General features: G+C 46.0%; 1 protein-coding gene across 10 annotated transcripts in view; it reads right to left on the reverse strand.

Moving 5' to 3' along the window:
• Nucleotides 1-19999, reverse strand: part of LOC128762354 (discs large homolog 1-like protein) — a 92586-nt gene that overhangs the window by 38850 nt on the left and 33737 nt on the right. Inside the window, exons 1-2 of one of the 10 annotated variants that reach the window (XM_053870640.1) lie at nucleotides 8840-11580; nucleotides 8294-8747 (exon numbers count right to left, since the gene is read on the reverse strand). The exons of the other annotated variants lie outside the window; for them this stretch is intronic. Coding sequence (XP_053726615.1) covers nucleotides 8294-8548 — 255 coding nt within the window. The 5' untranslated portion in view covers nucleotides 8549-8747; nucleotides 8840-11580. Of the gene's footprint in view, nucleotides 1-8293; nucleotides 8748-8839; nucleotides 11581-19999 lie in introns of those variants that run through there. 10 annotated transcript variants of the gene reach the window in all.

Consider the following 19999-nt stretch of genomic DNA (forward strand, 5'->3'; position numbering starts at 1 on the left):
GATCTAAAGCAGAACTCCTGACTGGGACCCAATAAGACAACACAGACACCCACAACCCCACAATCCTCCTAAAAGAAGGGGAACTGTCAGGACAGATGGAGGCGCTGTCTGTTCTCGCTCTTGAGCAACTGGTGGTCATCAGTGACCGTCGGTGGTCAAGAGTCATGGCTGCTGATGACAGAGAAGCAGGCGGGAGGTGGGGGACTCGAGGGCAGATATGACTCCCCCGCACACACACACGGAAGGTGACACAACACTTGCGACAGCTTCTCCTGTAAATGCCAAGAGGACGACACAAACATCCCTGTATTTCCAGGCACCACACTCGACTTGGGTGGTTGGCATGGATGCATCGCCATGGCGACCGTGGAGGAGCTGCGTGTTGCAGCTGTACCCAGAGATCTGAACGTTCAGCTCCGTCCAGTGATGAGGCCAAGAGTCACAGTCATTCAACTGCACAACCCATCATCCCCCTTTGTAAGGACCACGTCACATATATTAACTATTAACTACATTTATTAACTGTTAGATTGAAGAGATAGACGGGGAGTCCCAGCTGCACGGGGCACGAGGCAGCGGAACCTCCTGGACACTAGGCTATGACATATGAATAACCTATGGGAGGAAACCGGAGTGGCAAACACAAGCAGGTGAGGCATCAACAAATGGACTTCCTGAAGCAGCTGGGTCATGTGCGCCCTGTTCCCCTCCTGCCCTCCCTCCTCCACCTATACGTGATGCTCACATTCTGCAGCGTGGGAGGTGAAAATTCCCACTTGAGGTGCGAAGTTTCACAAAAACTATAGCAACAGATGTGATCTATAGGCGGAGATCAATCTGTCGGTCGCACAACGGAGAGATGGGAAAAGCTTGAGAAGCAGCAGCTCTGACGGAAAGTTTCCATCGTGACTCTAGTGAAGAACCTGTCAAGGAGTCAATAAATGTATATCTTATATCAAGTCCTAGCTAAGATGTGAGAAAGATGCAACATGCAAAACCCCACTTTACGTCTCAGAAATATTTGGGCGATGATAGCACCATGGCTTCAAGCACAGGTGGCTCGGAGTGTGACCTTAGATGGTTAGAACTGACTCAGGTGCCTTGGTGGCAGTGGATAACCTCCACCATTGCAGATATGGCAGCACACTAGCAGCCAACAGAACACACTAGGACCCATTCATCTACTGCCTGTCTGAGGTGGGGTCATGGTGGAAGGTGTTCCCAGGTGAGCTGAGAGACTTCATCTCTCCACAGTGTCCTGGGCTGGTCCCAGGGCCTCCTCGTGCTCAAACACCACATCAGGAAGACGGCCAGGAGACAGTGCATCAGCGACGTTGTTCTTCTTGCCACAACAAACCAGCCTTGCCAGTAGAAATCCACCGCTAAATTCCAAGCTTCTGCCTGTCAGCTCAGCTCTTGCTACACCACCACAGACCGATATGGAGTCTTCACAACTGAAGACGTGGCACCGGTCCAGCTCAGCCTCCATTTCTGCGAACTACTACACCAGAGTCTGTTTACAAACGCGTCATATAAATCGAGCAAAACACGTTTTACTGCTGACAACGAAAACTTCTTCTATCGGTGGTCACGTGACCTTCATTTAAAAGCTGTGGTTTGTCCACAGCAAAGAGGTTTTCAGCTCTTACTGCTGAGAGGTGTGACTCTGCTGCCCCCTGCTGTTCGACTACCGTGCATTGGGCAGCATGAGCAATGGCCAATGAAACCACCGCACTTTTTCACTTCACTTCCCCAGGGGATCCAGTGTCCACTGACTCATGAGCGCCAACTCTCTGTGTTCCCCATATAACAACAGAGCACAACTTAACAGTGGACCCTCCCTCCCTGGCTAGCTGCGACAGACATATCTGAAACACAATCCAGCCGCTGAAGCGCTTCACGCTCTCCAGGTTTTGATGGTTCCATCCTATTCTCTGGACAGTTCCAAACTCAATAGAGTCCACTCCGGGCTAACAGGATATACCACTCCTCTCACAGTCTAGATCAATCACTCGTTCTCTTTCTCCGTCTCTCCATCCCTCCAGCTGTCTGTTCCTGCCCACCCCCCATTTCCTGTGACCACTAAACACCTCTTTAAGGCTTTTAGAGCTCTTCCAGAAGATCCAGGATGACTTTCATACCTCTGCCTTACCACTCATCAATTATAGAGGAACCAGGCTCAGGCTCCGGGGGGAGGCGGAGGGCACAGTACTGCTGCACAGCCACAGCAGCTGCAGCCCTTCAGCAGTGTTGTCAGACAGTGTGCTGTTATACAGGATGTTAAACCCGGTCAACACTGGGAGCGACTCACGTCCACAAGCTCTGCCCCTCCTGAATGAGTGTGGGGCACCGCCACGGCTTTCTGCCTTCAGAAAAAACGTCTCTTTTAAAAGAGGAAATCACAGGTGATCAAGCGAAGTGGAAACATCGGAACAAGCAGATAACATGGTGGACATGAACGTGATGGTTTTCTATGGGTTTTTCATGGAAAAATTCAGAAAGAAACCTCATAATGACTGACGTCTGTCCCTCGCAGAACTCAAGTTCTGAAGATATGAAGAGACGGACCACGTGAGGACGACTGGACAGAGATTTACGTCTCATGATTCAACACTAGCAATTTTATCGTCACCAATTCAGTCAATGTCAGAAGCACGGCGCAGGCAGGAAGGAGGCTCCACCATAGTTTCAAAACATCCTGGTGGAAGCCCTGTCCAAATCGGTGGGATTGAAAAAAGTAAAAAATAAAATATATTGTATTCTAACTCTGATATAAACTGTATGACTAGCTATGGCTCCACATTGTGCGCAAATACGACATCAGCTGTATTATTGCATCATAAAAATGTGCCAAAAATACAGAGGAAAACTAAAACAAAATTATGGGATAAAAAGAAATAACAAATGTTGGACTTTGCAACATTTATTATTTCTTTTTTTTCTTTCTTTTCTTTTTTTATTAGAGCAAATAAAACATGAATAAAATACATGAACAAATTACATAACATTTTCCGCTAAATGATTTTCAAATTTTCAGTTAATTTATTTTGGACAAATGTATCATTTTTTCAATACTTTTTTTCTTTTTTTACCCTCAATAAGGTTACAGTGGTGCAAAAGGTATTACTAATACAATGCAATTTTAACAGGTGAGTTAGCTTATACGGCAGTTCATTGTTTTATTTAAAATGTCTTTCATTTTCTAAAATAACAAAACTATGTGACTCGGCCTCACTTCCCATCCCAAAAGGAAGTAGCTGTTACTGCGAGCATCATTACGAACACAGCATGAGACACATCTGGTGCCTTGGAGAGTGAAATAATTGGCCTCAGGGGGATGAGCTATTCATGTACTGTACAGAATCAGGATCACTTTAAAGTAGTGATGGGAAGATGAGGCATCATGAAACAGCATTGCAGGGTGGATGAAACATTTACAGCAGCCACTAGATGGCGCTCTTGGTTTAGAAATGATGTGAGGTTTCACTGAATGAGTTGTTGAAGTCCAAACATTTGACAGCAGACAGCGCCAGCTGGTGGCCTGTGAAAATCAGGACACTGTTTCGTGAAACCTCATCGACCCTTCAGTACTTTAATGGTTAAGCGAGTCATGGTGTGGTTTGACGGGAACAAGCGTGATGGTGGATAAGACTCCGTCCGGGGAGTCACCGACGCACTAGATCACAGCTCTAATTCAATCTGTGCCAGCGAGGATGAAGAACCACAAGGAAAGGACGTCCAGGGTGATGGAGCTCTCCATCTGTAACCTTATTTATTCCCACATCCAACCCCCGGATGGGTTTATGCTTGGTTTTAATAGATCCCAAATCGAGAGAAACCCCTGAATCAGCACATTCCACATCCACTCACAGAGTGGCGCATTGATCACGGAGTTAAAAGACTTGTTTCTATCTTCTCTCAGAGCTGGAGGCTGTCTGAGTGTTTGTGCTCTCCAGTATGACGCTCCATCACTCAGGAGCTAAGTGCCGGGGAGCAGCAACACCTCGGGAGGGGGAGGGGGTGGGACTCGGCTTGACTGTGAACTTTCCATCGGCTGAGCCGTAAATCTGACGATCAATGTGGAACCGTCGTGCGGAGGAAATGCAAGTCAGCTCAGAAGTTGATCAGTGAGAGCCAACGCTCTTGATTCAAGGTGGCGCTGTCGGTGGCTGAACTCCTCCAAAAACACAAAGCAATTCAATCCCCTGGTTGTAAAAATTCCCTGCCACATATCAACATGTGTGATGGTTGGTTGTCCTTCATCTACCTCCAAACCATGTGACCAACCTCACTTTGCCTCCGACCTTCCCCACATGAGCTTTCCAGCAACCCTGCCATCAGGACAGTGACCACTACAGTCCTACGAAGCCTGTCTTATACTTGTGCTGCTCCGCAGGCGCCACCCTGCCTGCATGCTCTTCTTCACCTCCGTCCATTTCTCTGGGTGATGACCCCAGCACTGTTATCGCTCTCCAACAGCTCCCACATTGTCACTCTTTCTTCCTCCACTACCTGCTCCTTACTCTCACTCCAAATCACTACATCATCAGCAAACATCATCACCCATGATTTTTTTTTTTTAATGTCTGGCTTAGTGTTGTAGTCAAGACCAAGACATAATCACGACTGTAGCATCCTGAGACCAAGACAAGGCAAGATATTTGGAGGTCGAGGCCAAGACGATACCAAGACTGTAATCCTTCTTTTACCACTTACGACCATCTTCTCTGTCAGCCTTCACTGGTCATGAATAGAAACCCTGAGTCCAGTCTGAGACCAAGACGAGCCTGAGACCCTGAAAAAAGAGAGCAAGACTAATCTCAAGTACTACGACAAAAGTCTATCTTCATATATATAAAATCTCATTTCAGTCTTTAATTCATGGAAAATATCAACAGTGAAATTTCTGTTGCGCTATACTGTCTTTGTCATTGTTGATTGTTACTGTCGAGTTATTTTTTTTTTTTGCAATGGTTATGTTTGTACTTTTCACAAAACTAAAACGTTCTTATATTTTTATTCAGGAACCTTTTTTTTTTAACTTCACAAATTGCCTCAAAGTGTGACTGGTATGCGCTGTTAAACAGACTTTTTAGCACTTTAAAACAAAACCAACTGCCCTATGGTGATGGTCATCTGACTGCAAATACAAAACTCTCTGCTCCTCCAACAACAAGTGGAGGAAAAAAATTCCAGCGTACTTCAGATGTTGTGGATTTACTGGGTGGAACTCTCAGCTGAAGGCGCAGGGCCTCCTGCAGGGTTCGGACTGCCCTTTATCGGACCTCAGATCCAGAGGCTTCTCCACTTTTATTAGGACAACATGAGCCTGGTCAAAGCCCCTATTTGACAGGTGAATAAATTTGGTCTTGACGTGGCCAGAAGTCACTGGAGCGTAACCAAGTCGTGAGCCTCTGATTCAGCTCTTTGTTTCGGTTGATTAAAAAGTCCCAAAATAGCGGTGGCGGGTCCAGAGAGACAGAGGCAGAGTGGTGATCGAAGAGAGCAGCCACTCTGCCAAAATGGCCTCTTGCCACCCATTTGCTTCTGGGTTTGGTGCAAAGCGAAAAGTGCATCACCAGCAGACATGAATCTGAGCGATGGCTGAGAAGAGACAGGGCTTAAATAGCTCACCTGGACACACCGTGCGGGTGGAGCTCCGCAGCAGTGTCTGAATGGAAACTCAGCTCATGATGGCAGAGAATATTCACACATGCAGAGATGAAGGGTGAATTCTACTTCCTTCCTCCGTCCTCAACTTCACCTACCTAAGGAATGAGGAATACCCAGAATGCTTTGGATATTTTCAGCCAGCAAAAAATGGCGGTGAAGAAAATGAGCTGCAAATGTATCTAAATATTATAAATATATAACACTACGCATACATGAATATTACAAAAACCATTGTATCATCGCTCATCTCATTTACCTCATTGTTGCATGACATATGCAGTACTTTTCTTTTACAACCATCAATCCTCTTCTTCATCTGGACTGACAGACTGAACACCACTTTAGCGCAATGCTGCCCCCACAGTCTGAGGGCGTAGCTGCATTGAAGTCACACAAAGCCCTTGACCATTGCTTTGGAGGGTTGAGGGTTAAGACTGAGGATTAAAGGAGGAATTGGAATTCACCTTTTCTCATTGCTGAAGTGTCACATTTTTCATTTTCAGCAGATTTTTTTGGGGTTTTTCCCCCAGATTTTGGGGGACCTGCAGCAGTTACGTTTTTTGGTTATACAAAATACAATTTTACTTTTGTTTCACAGATCTATTTTAGATATTTACTCTGCTTTCCTCACATACCTCTCTAGTAGTAATAGTTGTAATGGATACGTTTTCCACTTCCCATTATTATATTATACAGTGTAATATAGTTCTTATACATTTCTGTGGCACAACATTTGATTTTCATTTTCAAACAAAACACAGAATTATCTCATCTATTTCCAGACCTACAGCGAAACAAGGACGCTGAAGAAGTAATACATGAGATTCGTAACTATTTTAGGCAGGTATGCGTGGATTGGAAATGGTCCGTCACGTCTCAACTCCACATATTTCCCACGTCTCCTGGTTGCGAAGCATATATCAGAGCCTACATTTGCTTCCCTTTAATCGTCAGCAGACTTCAACACCCACCTTCCTTCAACTATTTTAGGAGTTATTTCATGTTCACCTTTCACCTTATTGCTCTGAACCTTTCATGGCGGAGACAGATGACAGTTTCAAGTATGAGGTTTTGCCGTCACATTTTCGCTCTGCGCCCGTCTGGATGATTCTCTTCTCACAGGAGGAGTGTCGGTCGATCAAGTCGTTTGGGCGCGCGACACCGCTCATCAGATCGTGTTCTCGCTCTCTACGACATTTCTGTACATCACTCTCCAGCGAGGGCTTCGCCATGGCAACACAACAGCTCGCCGCGTCTCAAGCACGAGGATGCCCGGCTCATTTCCATGACAACGTTATCAAAAAATCTCTGCCACAAACAGAACGCTGGTTCAGACCACAGCTCGGCTCTGAAGCTGGAGAGTGTTTGCTTACGTAATGACACAGGCACACACACATGCATCCACGCCCACACACGCTTGCATCCAGACAAAAGCCAAATCTTGAGTTACACACTTCCCACCCCGATCCTCTCGCACCCCTCCAGCTGAACGCAACAAGCAAGACGCACACTGTACGCGCTGCAATGATGCAATAACAAATCTTTTTGGCCACTCCCCACGCGACATGCCTCCTGGATCAACTGGATTTATGTTCTATTGTTGCTGCCAACTCTTCTACCTTTCAACGTCACTGGAACAGATTCTCAGAACAGCGATGACACACTAGAATTGTTGCAGAGTTTGTGAGGGTAGCGGAGCAGAGCAGGAAAGCACCAGGGGGAAGTGAAAGTAAACCTTGTTGCGTGTTTCCTCAGAGCGAGTTTCAATGGAGTCAAGTGCAGAAGAATGACACACTGCTCTGAAGCATGGCAGCCAAAGAGATGAAAACCTCCAACAATAGGATTTTTCACCCCCGAATATACATATAGAGCCAAAAAAGCTTTAAGGTGTATCGTATCACCACTCCTGTATTGGGATACGTATCGTATCCTGCGATCCTGCAGCGTATCCTGCCAATACACAGCCCTATGGTAGAAGGTTGCACACATGGGTTTAGGAGGTTTACGGTCAAAATCTGGGGCGTCCACGCCGGTCCTCAAAAGGCCCAGGTGGGTGCAGGTTTTTAGGCTCCTGCCTATCATTCACACGCAGTTTAACCAATGTGGTATAACAGCACCAGACTGCAGACACCTGAGTGGTGAGGTGTCCTCTGGGTTGGACACCCCTGGTCTCAATACAAGACAACTCTTGTCTTGGGATTGGATGCTGACAATGGATTTTTCTTGGCCATTCACAAAGGAGGAACAAGAAGATTTTAATATATGAGGTTAACTGAACAATTTGTTTACTTTGAGGCTGAATATAAACTCAGCCGGAACCTGGTGATTCAGATGTCGATGAAAGTACTGGCTCGACAGATATTCGGCTGCTGACTCAGAAATGATCTGAACTTGTGGTTAGGTTCTGCTGATGGTACACTAGAACACTGGAACTGTCAAACCCATTTGCTCATTCACAGTATCAGGCACAAAAGAAGTGACCACAAAGAAGTCCAATACAGCAAAGCAGAACGGCGAAGCAGGAGTGGTTTGAGGTGTGAATTGGTCACACGACGTCAGCACAGGGGCTCTGCGACAGACGCGCAGTTGAACCTGAACATCTGCCAGGTGTGTCGGTTACCTGGCCGGCGGTGATGCAGTCAGTGAAGGCGCTCCTCCTGGAGAAGAATGTGAGGAGCTGCTGCCAGCGGGAGGAAGACGTGGAGGGGGAGGAGGAGGTGGTGGAAGGGGAGGAGGTGTGAGCCGGCGCCAGCTCCTCGGAGGAGCCGCGCTTGGGTCCCGGCTTGGGCTTGAGTCCCCCTCCTTGACCCCCCGAGGCCCCGCTCACCCGAGCACTGCGGGGATACAAAGTGTTGTTGCCAAAAATGTAGTTCATGGTCTCGACAGTCTGGTAGTTCCTTCAGCGGCCCCTCATGGTCTTCTGGAGCTGGCAGATGGACAGATGAAGTGGAGGGAGAAAAGTATTCCACTCAGATCTTCAGGCACCCGTCTGCCCCTGGCTTGCTGGGAGTCCATCATCCCATCTTCTCTCTAGCCCGGAGGAAGTTCCACCATGCCCGGAAAATCTCTCCTTCCTTCAGCGGAGGAGGAGGAGGAGGAGGAGGACGGGAGGCGTGGTGAGACGGCAGGATATGAGGATTGATTATTTAGTTGACTCTCTTCTTACCTCCTCCGCTCTGAGTCCCAGTAAAGAACCTGTCAGTCTCTCGCCTTTCCATTAAACACGGCAGAGAAGAAGGGAGGGATGAACGGATGATGGACGGAGGAACGAAGCAGGAGAGGAGAGCGTCTGAAGTAGGTGGATGGTTGGAGGAATCATTCTGCAACTCTTCTGCTTCCCTCCTACATGTCTGATGCGGCTCCAGGTCTCTCTCCGCTCGCTTCTCCTCCACCTTCCCTCCCACCTTCTCTCTCTCTCTCTCTCGCTCCTTCTCTTTCACCAAATTGTCTTTTCCAGGCTTTTATTGGAGCTGCAACCCGAGGCTTCTGTCTTTCTGTCTCGCTCTCCTCCGCTGGCAGATATCATTACTGGCACTGGCCACGCCTCCTTTATCAGGCAGCCAATAACAGAGCACACCTTTTCCCAAATACACACACACACACACACACACAAGCAGGGAATATAATACTTCATTCAAGTGTGAGTGTACTCGAGGAAGAGTGTGCAAGCGGAGGATAGAGAGTGAAATAAGAGACCGGAGCCCAGTTTCACTCAAGGTGCAGCGTCAACAGGTGTGTGTAACACTGATAACACAGCGCTCTCACTGGCATATTCACTGACCTTATTACGACTTGTAGCGAGCGCGTATAGCAGGCTTGTACTGTATAAGTAGCAGGGGTGTTGGCTGCTCAGACGTAAGGAGTGTGAGACTTTAAATCAATGCAACGGTCAGCATGACTTGCAGCGCTGTACCACTAGTCCTATCACTGTATGTGTGTTTGTTTGCAAGATCAGTTCTAGCTATGAAGTAGCATGTGTCTACTCCAGGGGTCACCAGGGCTTTTTTGCTAGACACTTCAAGGTACACAATTTTGAAATAACATAATATGATACCACAATACCAACAAGAAAGAAAATATGAATCAGTCACACTATAGTAAGATGGTTATTATATGTTAACAGCGTGACTCTCTTGGTGAACCCTGGTCTACTGTCTCACTGTCGACCTGTGTGTCTACCATACTCGATAATGCAAATACTTCACCCCTTTTAATAAAGAGATTCATACACGACACACGACAAGGTTGTAGTCCTCTTCAGTTGATCAAGTGAGATGTAGTAAGGAGATGGGTGTAGAAAAGACAAAGCCAGTGGGTGCAGTCTTTTGAAAGGCGTGTTAGAGAGTGATGGGTAGATGAGGTATCATGAAACAGCGTCCGAATATATTCAGTGGACTAATTTTCCAAGGCCACTGGATGGCGCTCTTGGTTGAGAAATGATGTGAGGTTCCATTGAATTAGTTGTTAGACAGCGCCATCTGGGGGCCCAGAAAATCAGGGCACTGTTTCATGAAACCGCATCAGTCCTTCAGTACTGTGTCATGAAACCTCACCTGCCCATCACTAGTGCTACTTTTGTGTAGTTTGTCTGACAGCTAACATGATGTTATTGAATATGAAAGTTCCAGATCAAGGTTTGACTCCTTAAAATCAAAGCACGTTCCATATAATTCCACTTTGAGGTGCATGTCCGAGTGTCTTTCATCGGAATCTCCTGGCGGTTGAAATGCTAGCATGTAGCCTCCTAGCCTCAGGACATTCTTAACATGTCCCGAAATAAATTCAGCACATTTAAGAGTTCTGTGTGTGTGTGTGTGTGTGTGTTTGCGTAAACAAATCCAAATATTCACCAGGCTCATTGGATGTGTTCGGGGGTTGTGAGCGAGCAAAATGAAGCACTTCTCCCGAGGCTGTTGGAAACACTGCGGCACCAGGCTCTCCCACACACTTTCACACACACACACACACACAGAGAAAAGATCCACAGAACTTGACTCCAGAATGGAAAGCAAGCTGTTGCCCGGCACCGAATGAGATAAAAAGACGAGGGAATTAGAGGAGCAGGGCCGGCTCTTGAGGTGGGCTGTGGTGGGCTCGCACACAATCTCTGCTCCTGCCTACGCTAATATTTCATACAGGCCGGATCAGTTCCACGGCCATCACTCCGCCTTCAAGCAACCAGGCCAAGTAACCAGCAGCGTCGGCAGAAAGCCTGACCTTTAAACATGATTTTCTTTTCAATATCATCATTTTTTAGCGCCTCTTTAATAGAGAATGGCAGGAAAGGTTGTCTAGTTATTACATATGTCAGTTATGACACAAGCAGCCTCGTGTTCTCTCTTTATAACGTGACCAAGAAAGAGGTCTTCACATCCAGCCACACAGAGTGGAAGGGTCCGGAGCACAGAGGAGACGCTAGCTAGACCTTGGGCGACTGTCGCCCCCAGCTCTCAGCCCCACCCCGCCACCGAGGATTAGCCACAGGTGGACCCTGTTAAAGCTTCACTAATGTGTCTCTGTGGTAACCGTCGCCATGGCAACAGCTTTCAGTGTCCTGAAATACACCAGGTGCTGTCTGACTAATGCATTTTGTCCAAAACAAGTCTTTGATGAACCTTCTAAGAATAAATGTGGGGCGCTGCCGAGGAAGTGAAATCAAAGATTGATCTCGGCGATGAGACGGCGTTGCTCACTGGTTCTGTTCTACTGTACTCACGCACCAGGGAGAGAAGTCATCGACGACATGAAAGGACAGCATTAATGGGATTTGTGCTTTCCACAATCCATGTTTTCTGAGGAACCTGGAGTCAATAAGCATCAGTAAAAACACTAGGAAGCGGACAGATCTGAACTGAAGTCCCCAGTTAAGTGTCTTCATTTTTGAGTCAAAAAAACAGTTCATGTGGAACAAACAATGGTTAAAAATAAACAATAAATAATAATATGTCCAGTAAGATTTAAAAAAAACATGATAAAGAACAAACATGAATGTGTTTAAGTCAAAGAAAGTGTTATAAATTCTGTGTTGGACAGGCTACACTATAGACCCGCTCCTCTTCCATGGTCCACTCAACCTGGAGGTTGAAGAAAGTGTTCTCTCTGACCATCAGTTTGACATGTTTGAAGCCACCGGCCCCAGGTAGGAGTTGATAATTCACTGTTCTACTACCAGTCAATGTCACCACTGTTCTTGAATCCATCCAGATACTGAGCCACTCACCGCAGTATGTGGATGTAGTTGCGCCACTACACAAGACCAGACAGCTCAAGGCCGATCTTGAACTAATAAGCCACAGTCTTTGGTTTAATGCTCATGTTTTACTCCCACAAGAGCGTGGCTGCCGAGTCCTTTCTTATATCCTTGTCACTTGGACTTGGTCTCTGTCTCGCCTTCAGCATGTAATGGATTCCCATTCTGGCTTCACTACATCAGCTGCCAGGGAGTTTTAAAATTCATGTCAAAGTTATTCAGTTCTGGTCTCGGCCCTCCCTGTCCAGCAGAGCCACCATCAAGGTGGTATGAGCTCAGTAAAAGTTAAGATTCACCGTAATGTCCGGACTATAAGCCACCACTTTTTCTTGCGCTCTGAACCCTGCGGCTTATACAGAGACGTGGCTAATATATGGATGTGTCCAGGCTAAAGAGCCTCATGTTGCCAAAATATTGATTCAGGTCACATCAAACCCATGACATCACAAAATGCGCTGTTTTCGCCCGCGTGTCCGCAGCTCCGGCCACAGAGTCAATCTCCTGGAGGAGCGGAGACGAGAAGCAGCAGCTGAGACCGGCTGTGGTGTCGGAACTTGGGACACATTTTGAGCGCTTTAATGTCAATAAAAGATGTGAGGAGTTGATGATTCCAGTTCAGAACATTGGCCAGTTTGTTTCATGAGTCAGTCTCCATGCTGGAGCCCGTTTTCCAAACTAGTTTAGAAGTGATCCTCATGCATTTTTAAGCCTTTCTACGGTGCAGACAGCACCACTGCACCCGCGGCTTATAGAGCACTGCGGCTCATGTAGGAACAAGATCTGTTTTCCTTCTTAAATCAGTGGGTGGGGCTAATAATCTATTGTCTGGAAAATATGGTAGTCGTCATTCCTCAACTTGTCATAATACTAAAATCTCTCAGATACAAATCCTTTCAAGTGATTTATTTTTGTGTGGTTCTGTGTGGAGGAGCAAATGGAAAGCAGCGAAGGAGATGAAACAAGTGACATTAGCATCAGAGGTCCGGTGCAAACATCTCCACCGCACATGTGGAGGGATAAGCCGGCTCACTAGCGTCTTCCTGACCTCCGTTCCTCCCTCTCCCCAGTCAAATGTCACTCCCTGAATGCCAGCTCAATTAATATTTCAGCACCAATTAAATAAAAGAAACATCATACATGTTTAATACGCCACTGCTCACCGAGTTCCCCAGGCAGATCGAGTCAGAACGGTCAGAGAGCAAACCATGACTCTCCAAGACCATGTCCACAAAGATCTTACCAAACCTGTCTGCGTGACCAGTCGCTTGTCAACACTAGCACGTTTCACACTCACGCTGCTGCTGTCTAGTAATACTGCATTACTTCCTCTAGAATAGGGAGTCTGAACCTTTTGGATCTCAGGGCCCACCTTTCCCCGAACACATGGCTCCAGGGCCCATTCAAGTAATAGACCTGATTCATGACTCTTGATTTCATTTCTGATCAATAGCCATATTGAATCTACTTAGACATAAACAAACCAAAACATGACATGACATGAAACCATGTGATCAGCGCAAAGACAGCAGCAGAAGCATGTGCAAGTCATATTCAGCACATTTACTAAAGAAAAAAAGAACAAAAAAATACACTTGATGAAAACTGTATGTGAATAAAATAATCTGAATAGAAGATACAAGTGAAGTGTCAATAAAAGTATCATGCTTTAATGAGCAGTTTTTACTGTTGGAGGCAGCATCACTTTTGATATCTTTTTTTTTTCTTTTCAAGAACTTCTCCATAGTTGGTAACTATCACAGATTTGCAGCTGTCGAGTCAATTCAGTGACTCACTACTGCCACCGTACGAGGCTAAAGGATTAAAACTAAGTGTCTCCCGGCCCAAAGGTGTAAAACAAAATAAGTTTTAGCGGCCCTGTGGTTACGGATGACTGCTCTAGAACCACACACACCCTCACCTCTGCCACTAGAGCCGGGCCAGAACCACCCACTAGGTTTGAGGTTGACTGACACAAGTCCTCATGACCCTTTAAGCTACAGCATGTAAAAAGAAAAAGTCACTAAGCCCTAAAGAAAACGTCACAGAAACAGGAAGTACAAGGAAGTAGCAGCAAGTATTGTTAGTTAGAGGCATAAGTCAATAAAACATTCAGACTAAAATTAATAAAATGGCATTCTGTTTTGTGCCATGTACTTTTCAGCTCCTGAGAATTACTCGAGCAAAAGTGTTGGACCGACAGAGTGGAGCCAGCGCCAGGCGAGAACCTATTGTCGCTGCTCCAGCTTGTGGCTGCCGTCCCAAAAATGTGCTCCAGTTTGAGATGCTTCCACGATCCGGCTCCAAGATGGAGAATGTAAAAGGCAAGCTCACATGAAGGAGCGTCTTCATGGACGGGTAGCATCATAATCCCATCATCTGTTTCATCAAAAATCTTTAAAAATCATCCGTGGCCTTATTTACTGGAGCAGTTATTTATATTATGTTGAAGCAGATTATCAGTCCATTCCTCCTCCAGATATATATACAATGAAATAAATACTGTACAAATTGTTACATGAAATTGAGGCTATTTCAATGAGGAGAAACCATCCATTTGAGTGTCCATCCATCTACGCATTCATCCACTCATCTGCCCATCCATCATTTGATCTGTTGCCCAAGTCATGAATCGTTTTTTGTTCAACTTAAGAAGACATAACAATGGCGTCCTCCAGTGGTGATATATTTAACATCCTCACCAACCACCACCTCCTACAATGCTGCCTCTGTTTCCTCTTTAGTGCAATAGCTACATGATCAATACTCTTCCACAGTCGCCATGTTGGTTTTGGAGTTTGCTGTTGTCATAAATGTTTGACTCTGTGCTGCTCCCCCTGGTGGATATATAGGTGAACTGCAATACCAACGTAAAGAAGGCTTGGAAGCATGTGCTCAGTGAGGTAGCAACGTGTGAAAAGGACAGGTACATTTTCATACATAAAGGGAGGCTCAAAGGGCCTTAAAAGTCAGGATCGCAGGGGCAACACTCCCCTCTTCTCAGATTCCTCTGAATTCAGTGGCGCCTCCAGGTCAACTGAGAAATCATCTTTCCAGTGTGTCCTCAGTTCAACAGCTCTCTGATCCTGTTCTTGTTCACATGTGAGAATAGAAATCCACCAATGGATTCTTCGCCCCCACAGATGGACATACTGTACTCCAGTCAGTCATGAAAAAGATGAGGAAGTGCTCTTCTCTTTCAAAAGTTCAACATAAATCCTATTTACCTCCACATACATGTGCGCATTCTTTTCTGCATAACAGCCTCAATAATTCACGAGGTTCCACTTGGATGGTGGCAGCTCCTGATCCAGAACCATCTGCGTCCTCTGATGGACACCTTCATTAAATTAGAATTAGGAAACAGTTTGTTATCAAGCCAGTCGATCTGTTTCCATTCATCAATCAAGTCACACATAAGGAGGCGGAAAGTCTGAAAACACATTCTAAAGGATGGAGAACAAGACTCCTGCCGCTGCCAGACTCGATCTTTCTTGTCGTCTAGTTCAGGTTTCCTGGACCAGATAATGAACGTCCAGCATTATAACAACTACATTTGATCAATAGCAGCTGAGAAAAGACCAATGAGGAGGGACCGGCGAGACGCCGCGCCGATCTATACTGCGGTCCGCTCCGGCGGTGCCTGGTCATCCTGGCTCCACCCCAGCAGGTCCATTAGAACCCACTCATTCTGGTAAGAACCATTTAAAGGGAAACGTCAAACTTGGTGAGGAGACGGCAAAGTGTTTAAATATCCACTGATGTTTGTTTTCATGCGGAGAAACGCTGCTGTGAGAGCAACTCGCAAGTTGAACTCACATAACTCACTTAAAAACAACCAGAAAAACAAGCAAGTTTCAGAAAACCCAGCGCCACTTGTACCACTTGCGGCGTAGATAGAAATGTGTGCACCTTTTATTTGACTTATATGTTGTTTTACGTGGCTCATGCCACCAATAACGTGGCCTCGGTCTGTGTGTGTGTGAGCGACGCTGCAGACTGGAGCATGGAACTAAGTCGCTCAGCAGGCCTGAAATACGGTCATGCGTTTTTTACATTGGTTTGGCTGTTCGCCAATATATCCACCAGGGGGAGAAGCCCCGGGTCAAATGTTTATGACAGCAACAACAGTCCAAAAACAACATGGCATATCCATCTTTACGTAACGTTGAGCATAAATTTACCTGTTGGTGTAAAATACTGGCAAAGGTTCAAGTGTGCTAAATGGATCAAACGGGATCCACGTTTGCTTATTTTTAAAACTTGAGTTGAGTGAGAGCTTGTTTTGAAATCAAGTTCACTCTAGGAGAATCCAGCAAAAAGAAAAATGCCAGGAGCCACTGACTGAACATGTTAAACGACTCCCTCCAGAGGAAGTGATGTTAGAATGACCATGTCATTTCCATACTTCGGCACTTCAGTGAGTGCCCACCCCAGTTGGCATCTAAAAGGATTAGCCCAGACTCAAGCTGATTCTGACATGAAAGGTCCCACCACACCCTACAGTACCACACGTTCACAGGACTAGTTGAAGGAAAACACAGCTAAGATCCAGTGCTTCGGACCTCTAACACAACAGGGCTTGAGGAGGTCCGACCAACCACTGGTGCACATGTTCTGTACACCTCTGTGAACAGCTCTGGACAGACGTCTTACGACAGGCTCCCCAAGAGTTTAGGAGCCAAGCCCCATCATTCAGGGCCAAGAGACAAGATCTACCTTGCAAGGAGAGAGCTGAGGTGCTTCAGGTTAAGTTGTTACCCGACAAAAAAAGTTATCACGATAAACGTTGTATTTTTGGTGATAGATATCAGGATAAATCCATGTTCATTCTCTTCCATGTGTTGGACACTACAGTCTCTCTTGACACTGTTTTATGATGGAACTTATGAGTGGAGTTTGTCTCCAACATCATTATTTGTTGATGTTTCAATAGAATAGTGAACTGTAGTGTGAAGTGCAGAGATGAGAAACTCAATGTTTCTCGTCTCTGGTAGAAGCTGCTGGTGTCTGACAGGCTGCTCTGCCAGCTTTATTTAGGGGTTAAATGGAGCCGTCTGTCTGCTGTATCTCATGTCTCTGAACAGTTGACTTGAACTATGGAGCAGTCTGGACACATTTCCTAGATGCTACTGAAGAAACATTAGAAACCATGTGAAGAAATGATCATGGAGTCAGATTCTATTCTCCAGATCATGATACAAACTGTCGGTCCTTTGTCTTGTGTGATGAAAAACCTTTTCACAATTCTCTCTCCTAAAATGCTTGTTTTCCATGGCCTTATTGAAGATGTCACTCATACTTTGAGGCTTTAGAATTTGTTGATGGTCCCTAACTGATGGCGGCTCGTAGCATTCGCGCTGCCTGTGAGAGTGTGTCCACGATCAGTGAACCCTAATGGGGACGTGGAAGAGGACGCCGGCGCCAATATCCAACTATTTTCACCTTGGCAGCGGGAGACCTGCATGTGTTGATGTGAACCAAGGCAGACGAGCGCGTCAGAGAACCTATGAGGACCACTCCATCTCATCAAATAAACAGGGATCCAGAGACTCAGAGTCGACCAGTGTCATGATCAAAGGTTCCCTGGATTCAAAATACGTTTCAAACTACGATGGTCCACCGCACTATATGCGGAATATCGTGCACAATAAGTTACCATGGACGACCATTCGGGGTGGGCACGGTTAGATTTCTGGGATGGTATGGAACACAAGAGAACAAAGGTGTGGTGTCCCCGGATAGATTAAAGTGTGACGCCCGAATGAATGAATGAATGAATGAATGAGCAAGAACTGATGGAAAAAGAGAGTCACAAACAGCGTGACCTCACAACAGCACGGGCCCCACACAGCGCCCATGTAGGACGCGGCGTCACAATGAGTTGCCAGTTTAGGTCCAGCGCCAGCTCTCGATTTCATGAGAGCTTTTGATTCTATTAGCGTACGAGTGATGTGGCCGAGCGACAGGGAGATTAACATCCCCAAACAAATCTGCTCTCCGTCTTCCAGCCGCTCTGTCTCGGGCTCTCTGCGCTCGCCTGGCTTCCTCCATCATTATCTGCATTAGCGTAATGACCGTGAAACTCCCCGGACCTTCCCTGCACTTGTGTGTCTCCACAACAGGATGTGACGGTTTTACACTCTCTGTCCCTGCTCTCTGAAGTGCACTCAACGCTGGGTGTTAATATCTCAGGTGGCAGCTCCCGTGTGTGCAACCTGAAAACACTGTTGGAGTCAGTGAGCTGAGTCATAAGGCCACTGGCTTTTGTCTCCAAAATCTCTTCTCTGCCTTTCACAGTAAGGACTGAATATTCATAATGGAGGTGTTCCCAGGTAAACTGAGCAACATCATCTCTCCAGTGATTCCTCAGATCTGCCCGAGGCCTTCTCCAAGTTGACACCAAAGTCACCTCAACTGGCTCCTCCTGGTGGAGCAGAGGTTCGACTGTGAGTCCCTCACGTTTCACTGAGTTTCTGTCTCTGCAGGAGACACTATGGACATTTTTATTCTCCCAACTCACTGGACGACTACTTTCTATTTTCCGACTTTTTGTGGTCCTCATGCTTCACCACGCTTTGAGCTACAATGATGTTCAGCCTGCATCATCTATCGTCCTTCTTTCGATTCTGATCTTTCACGAGACATTGAAGGTTCTGTTGTGTTTAATGTTAGTCAGACTCCAGACTTCCTTTCTAGCCTCGACGGAGACTGGGTGTGGCCTCCGGGAAAGCCTGCTCTCTCCTCACAGCTGATCTCACTCAGCTCCGCAGTGGCCCAACGTCACCACTCTTCACATTTTCCGCTCTCAATGATGCATATTTCTGACTTTCTGAACTGAACTGTGCTCAACACGGTGATATTTTTTCTCCTCTTCCTGGATTTCATTGCAACTTTTGGCTACCTCGTTCTCAGAATGGCAGGTATTGAATCCCACTTCCTGTGCCAGGTCTCCACTTTTTCTTGGTACTTTGAACTTTATTCTTGGTCCAGTATAACTGACTTTTGTTGGAGATTGAAGTCTGCTAGCTTTCACTCTGCTCTGGGTTCCAGGTTGCTTCCACCCACACATTTTGTGTCCACTAACTTATGCTTACTTAGCTTTTCTTCGACCAACCAACATCCTTTGTTTTTCATGGAAACCTTCTTATTTTGCCTGCCTGTGACCTTTAGAATTGATTTTAAAGTTCTTCTGTTTTTAAAGATTTCAACGGTCTTGCCCCTCTGTACCTAGCGGAGCTTTTAACCCCCTACGTTGCTCCGTGGTCCTTGAGGTTCCTGGAGGTACCTAAAACCAAGCGGAAGATGAGAGCAGACGGGGCTTTCTCAGTCTGTGGCCCCCGGCTATGGAATGCCCTCCCTCCCCATGTTAGACAGGCACCGTCACTGTCCACTGTCCACTGTAATTTTATGTATTTATTGTTTTTAATGTCTGTGTCATCCTGATTTTACACATGTACAGCACTTAGTGAAGGTCTTGTATTGCTTTTTAAGTGCTTTAGAAATAAGTACGGTATGGTATGGTATTTTTCCCGATTTTCTTTCACCTTGTCACATGTCTCCCATGAGCTACTTTAGATGAATTAAAGGGTCTACCACCCAAAACTCAAAGGAACAACATCAGACATCAGATCCATGCAGGAGCTCTTTCTACAAACTGTACATTCAACTCTTCATGGATTATACGGAATATATTTTAGAAATGAAACTTCCAAAAATTGCATAAATGCGATGACAGTAAATAACCACTGACTTGTGTTTTCACTTTAGAATAGAATAGAATAGAATAGCCTTTATTGTCCTTCGAAATTTGAGCGCTACTCCCTTGGTACAAAAATGTAGAAGAGAATATATCAAAACCAACCAAGCATAAGCAAAAAAACAACAAGTATGTACTTATAAGTAATATATACACAAGTAGCAGCAGTAAAAAGAGCGTAATAACGGCAACATTACGAAGCAACATTGACAAATGTGGACGCAGTTCTCGTCAACACATCCCAACAAAGCCTCTGCTGCCACCTGCAGTTCCCAACCTGCAACTGCAGCGTCATTTGAGCGACAATAAATGCATAGAAC

Source organism: Synchiropus splendidus, chromosome 1 (genome assembly GCF_027744825.2).
Source record: "Synchiropus splendidus isolate RoL2022-P1 chromosome 1, RoL_Sspl_1.0, whole genome shotgun sequence".
Classification (NCBI taxonomy): Eukaryota; Metazoa; Chordata; class Actinopteri; order Syngnathiformes; family Callionymidae; genus Synchiropus; species Synchiropus splendidus.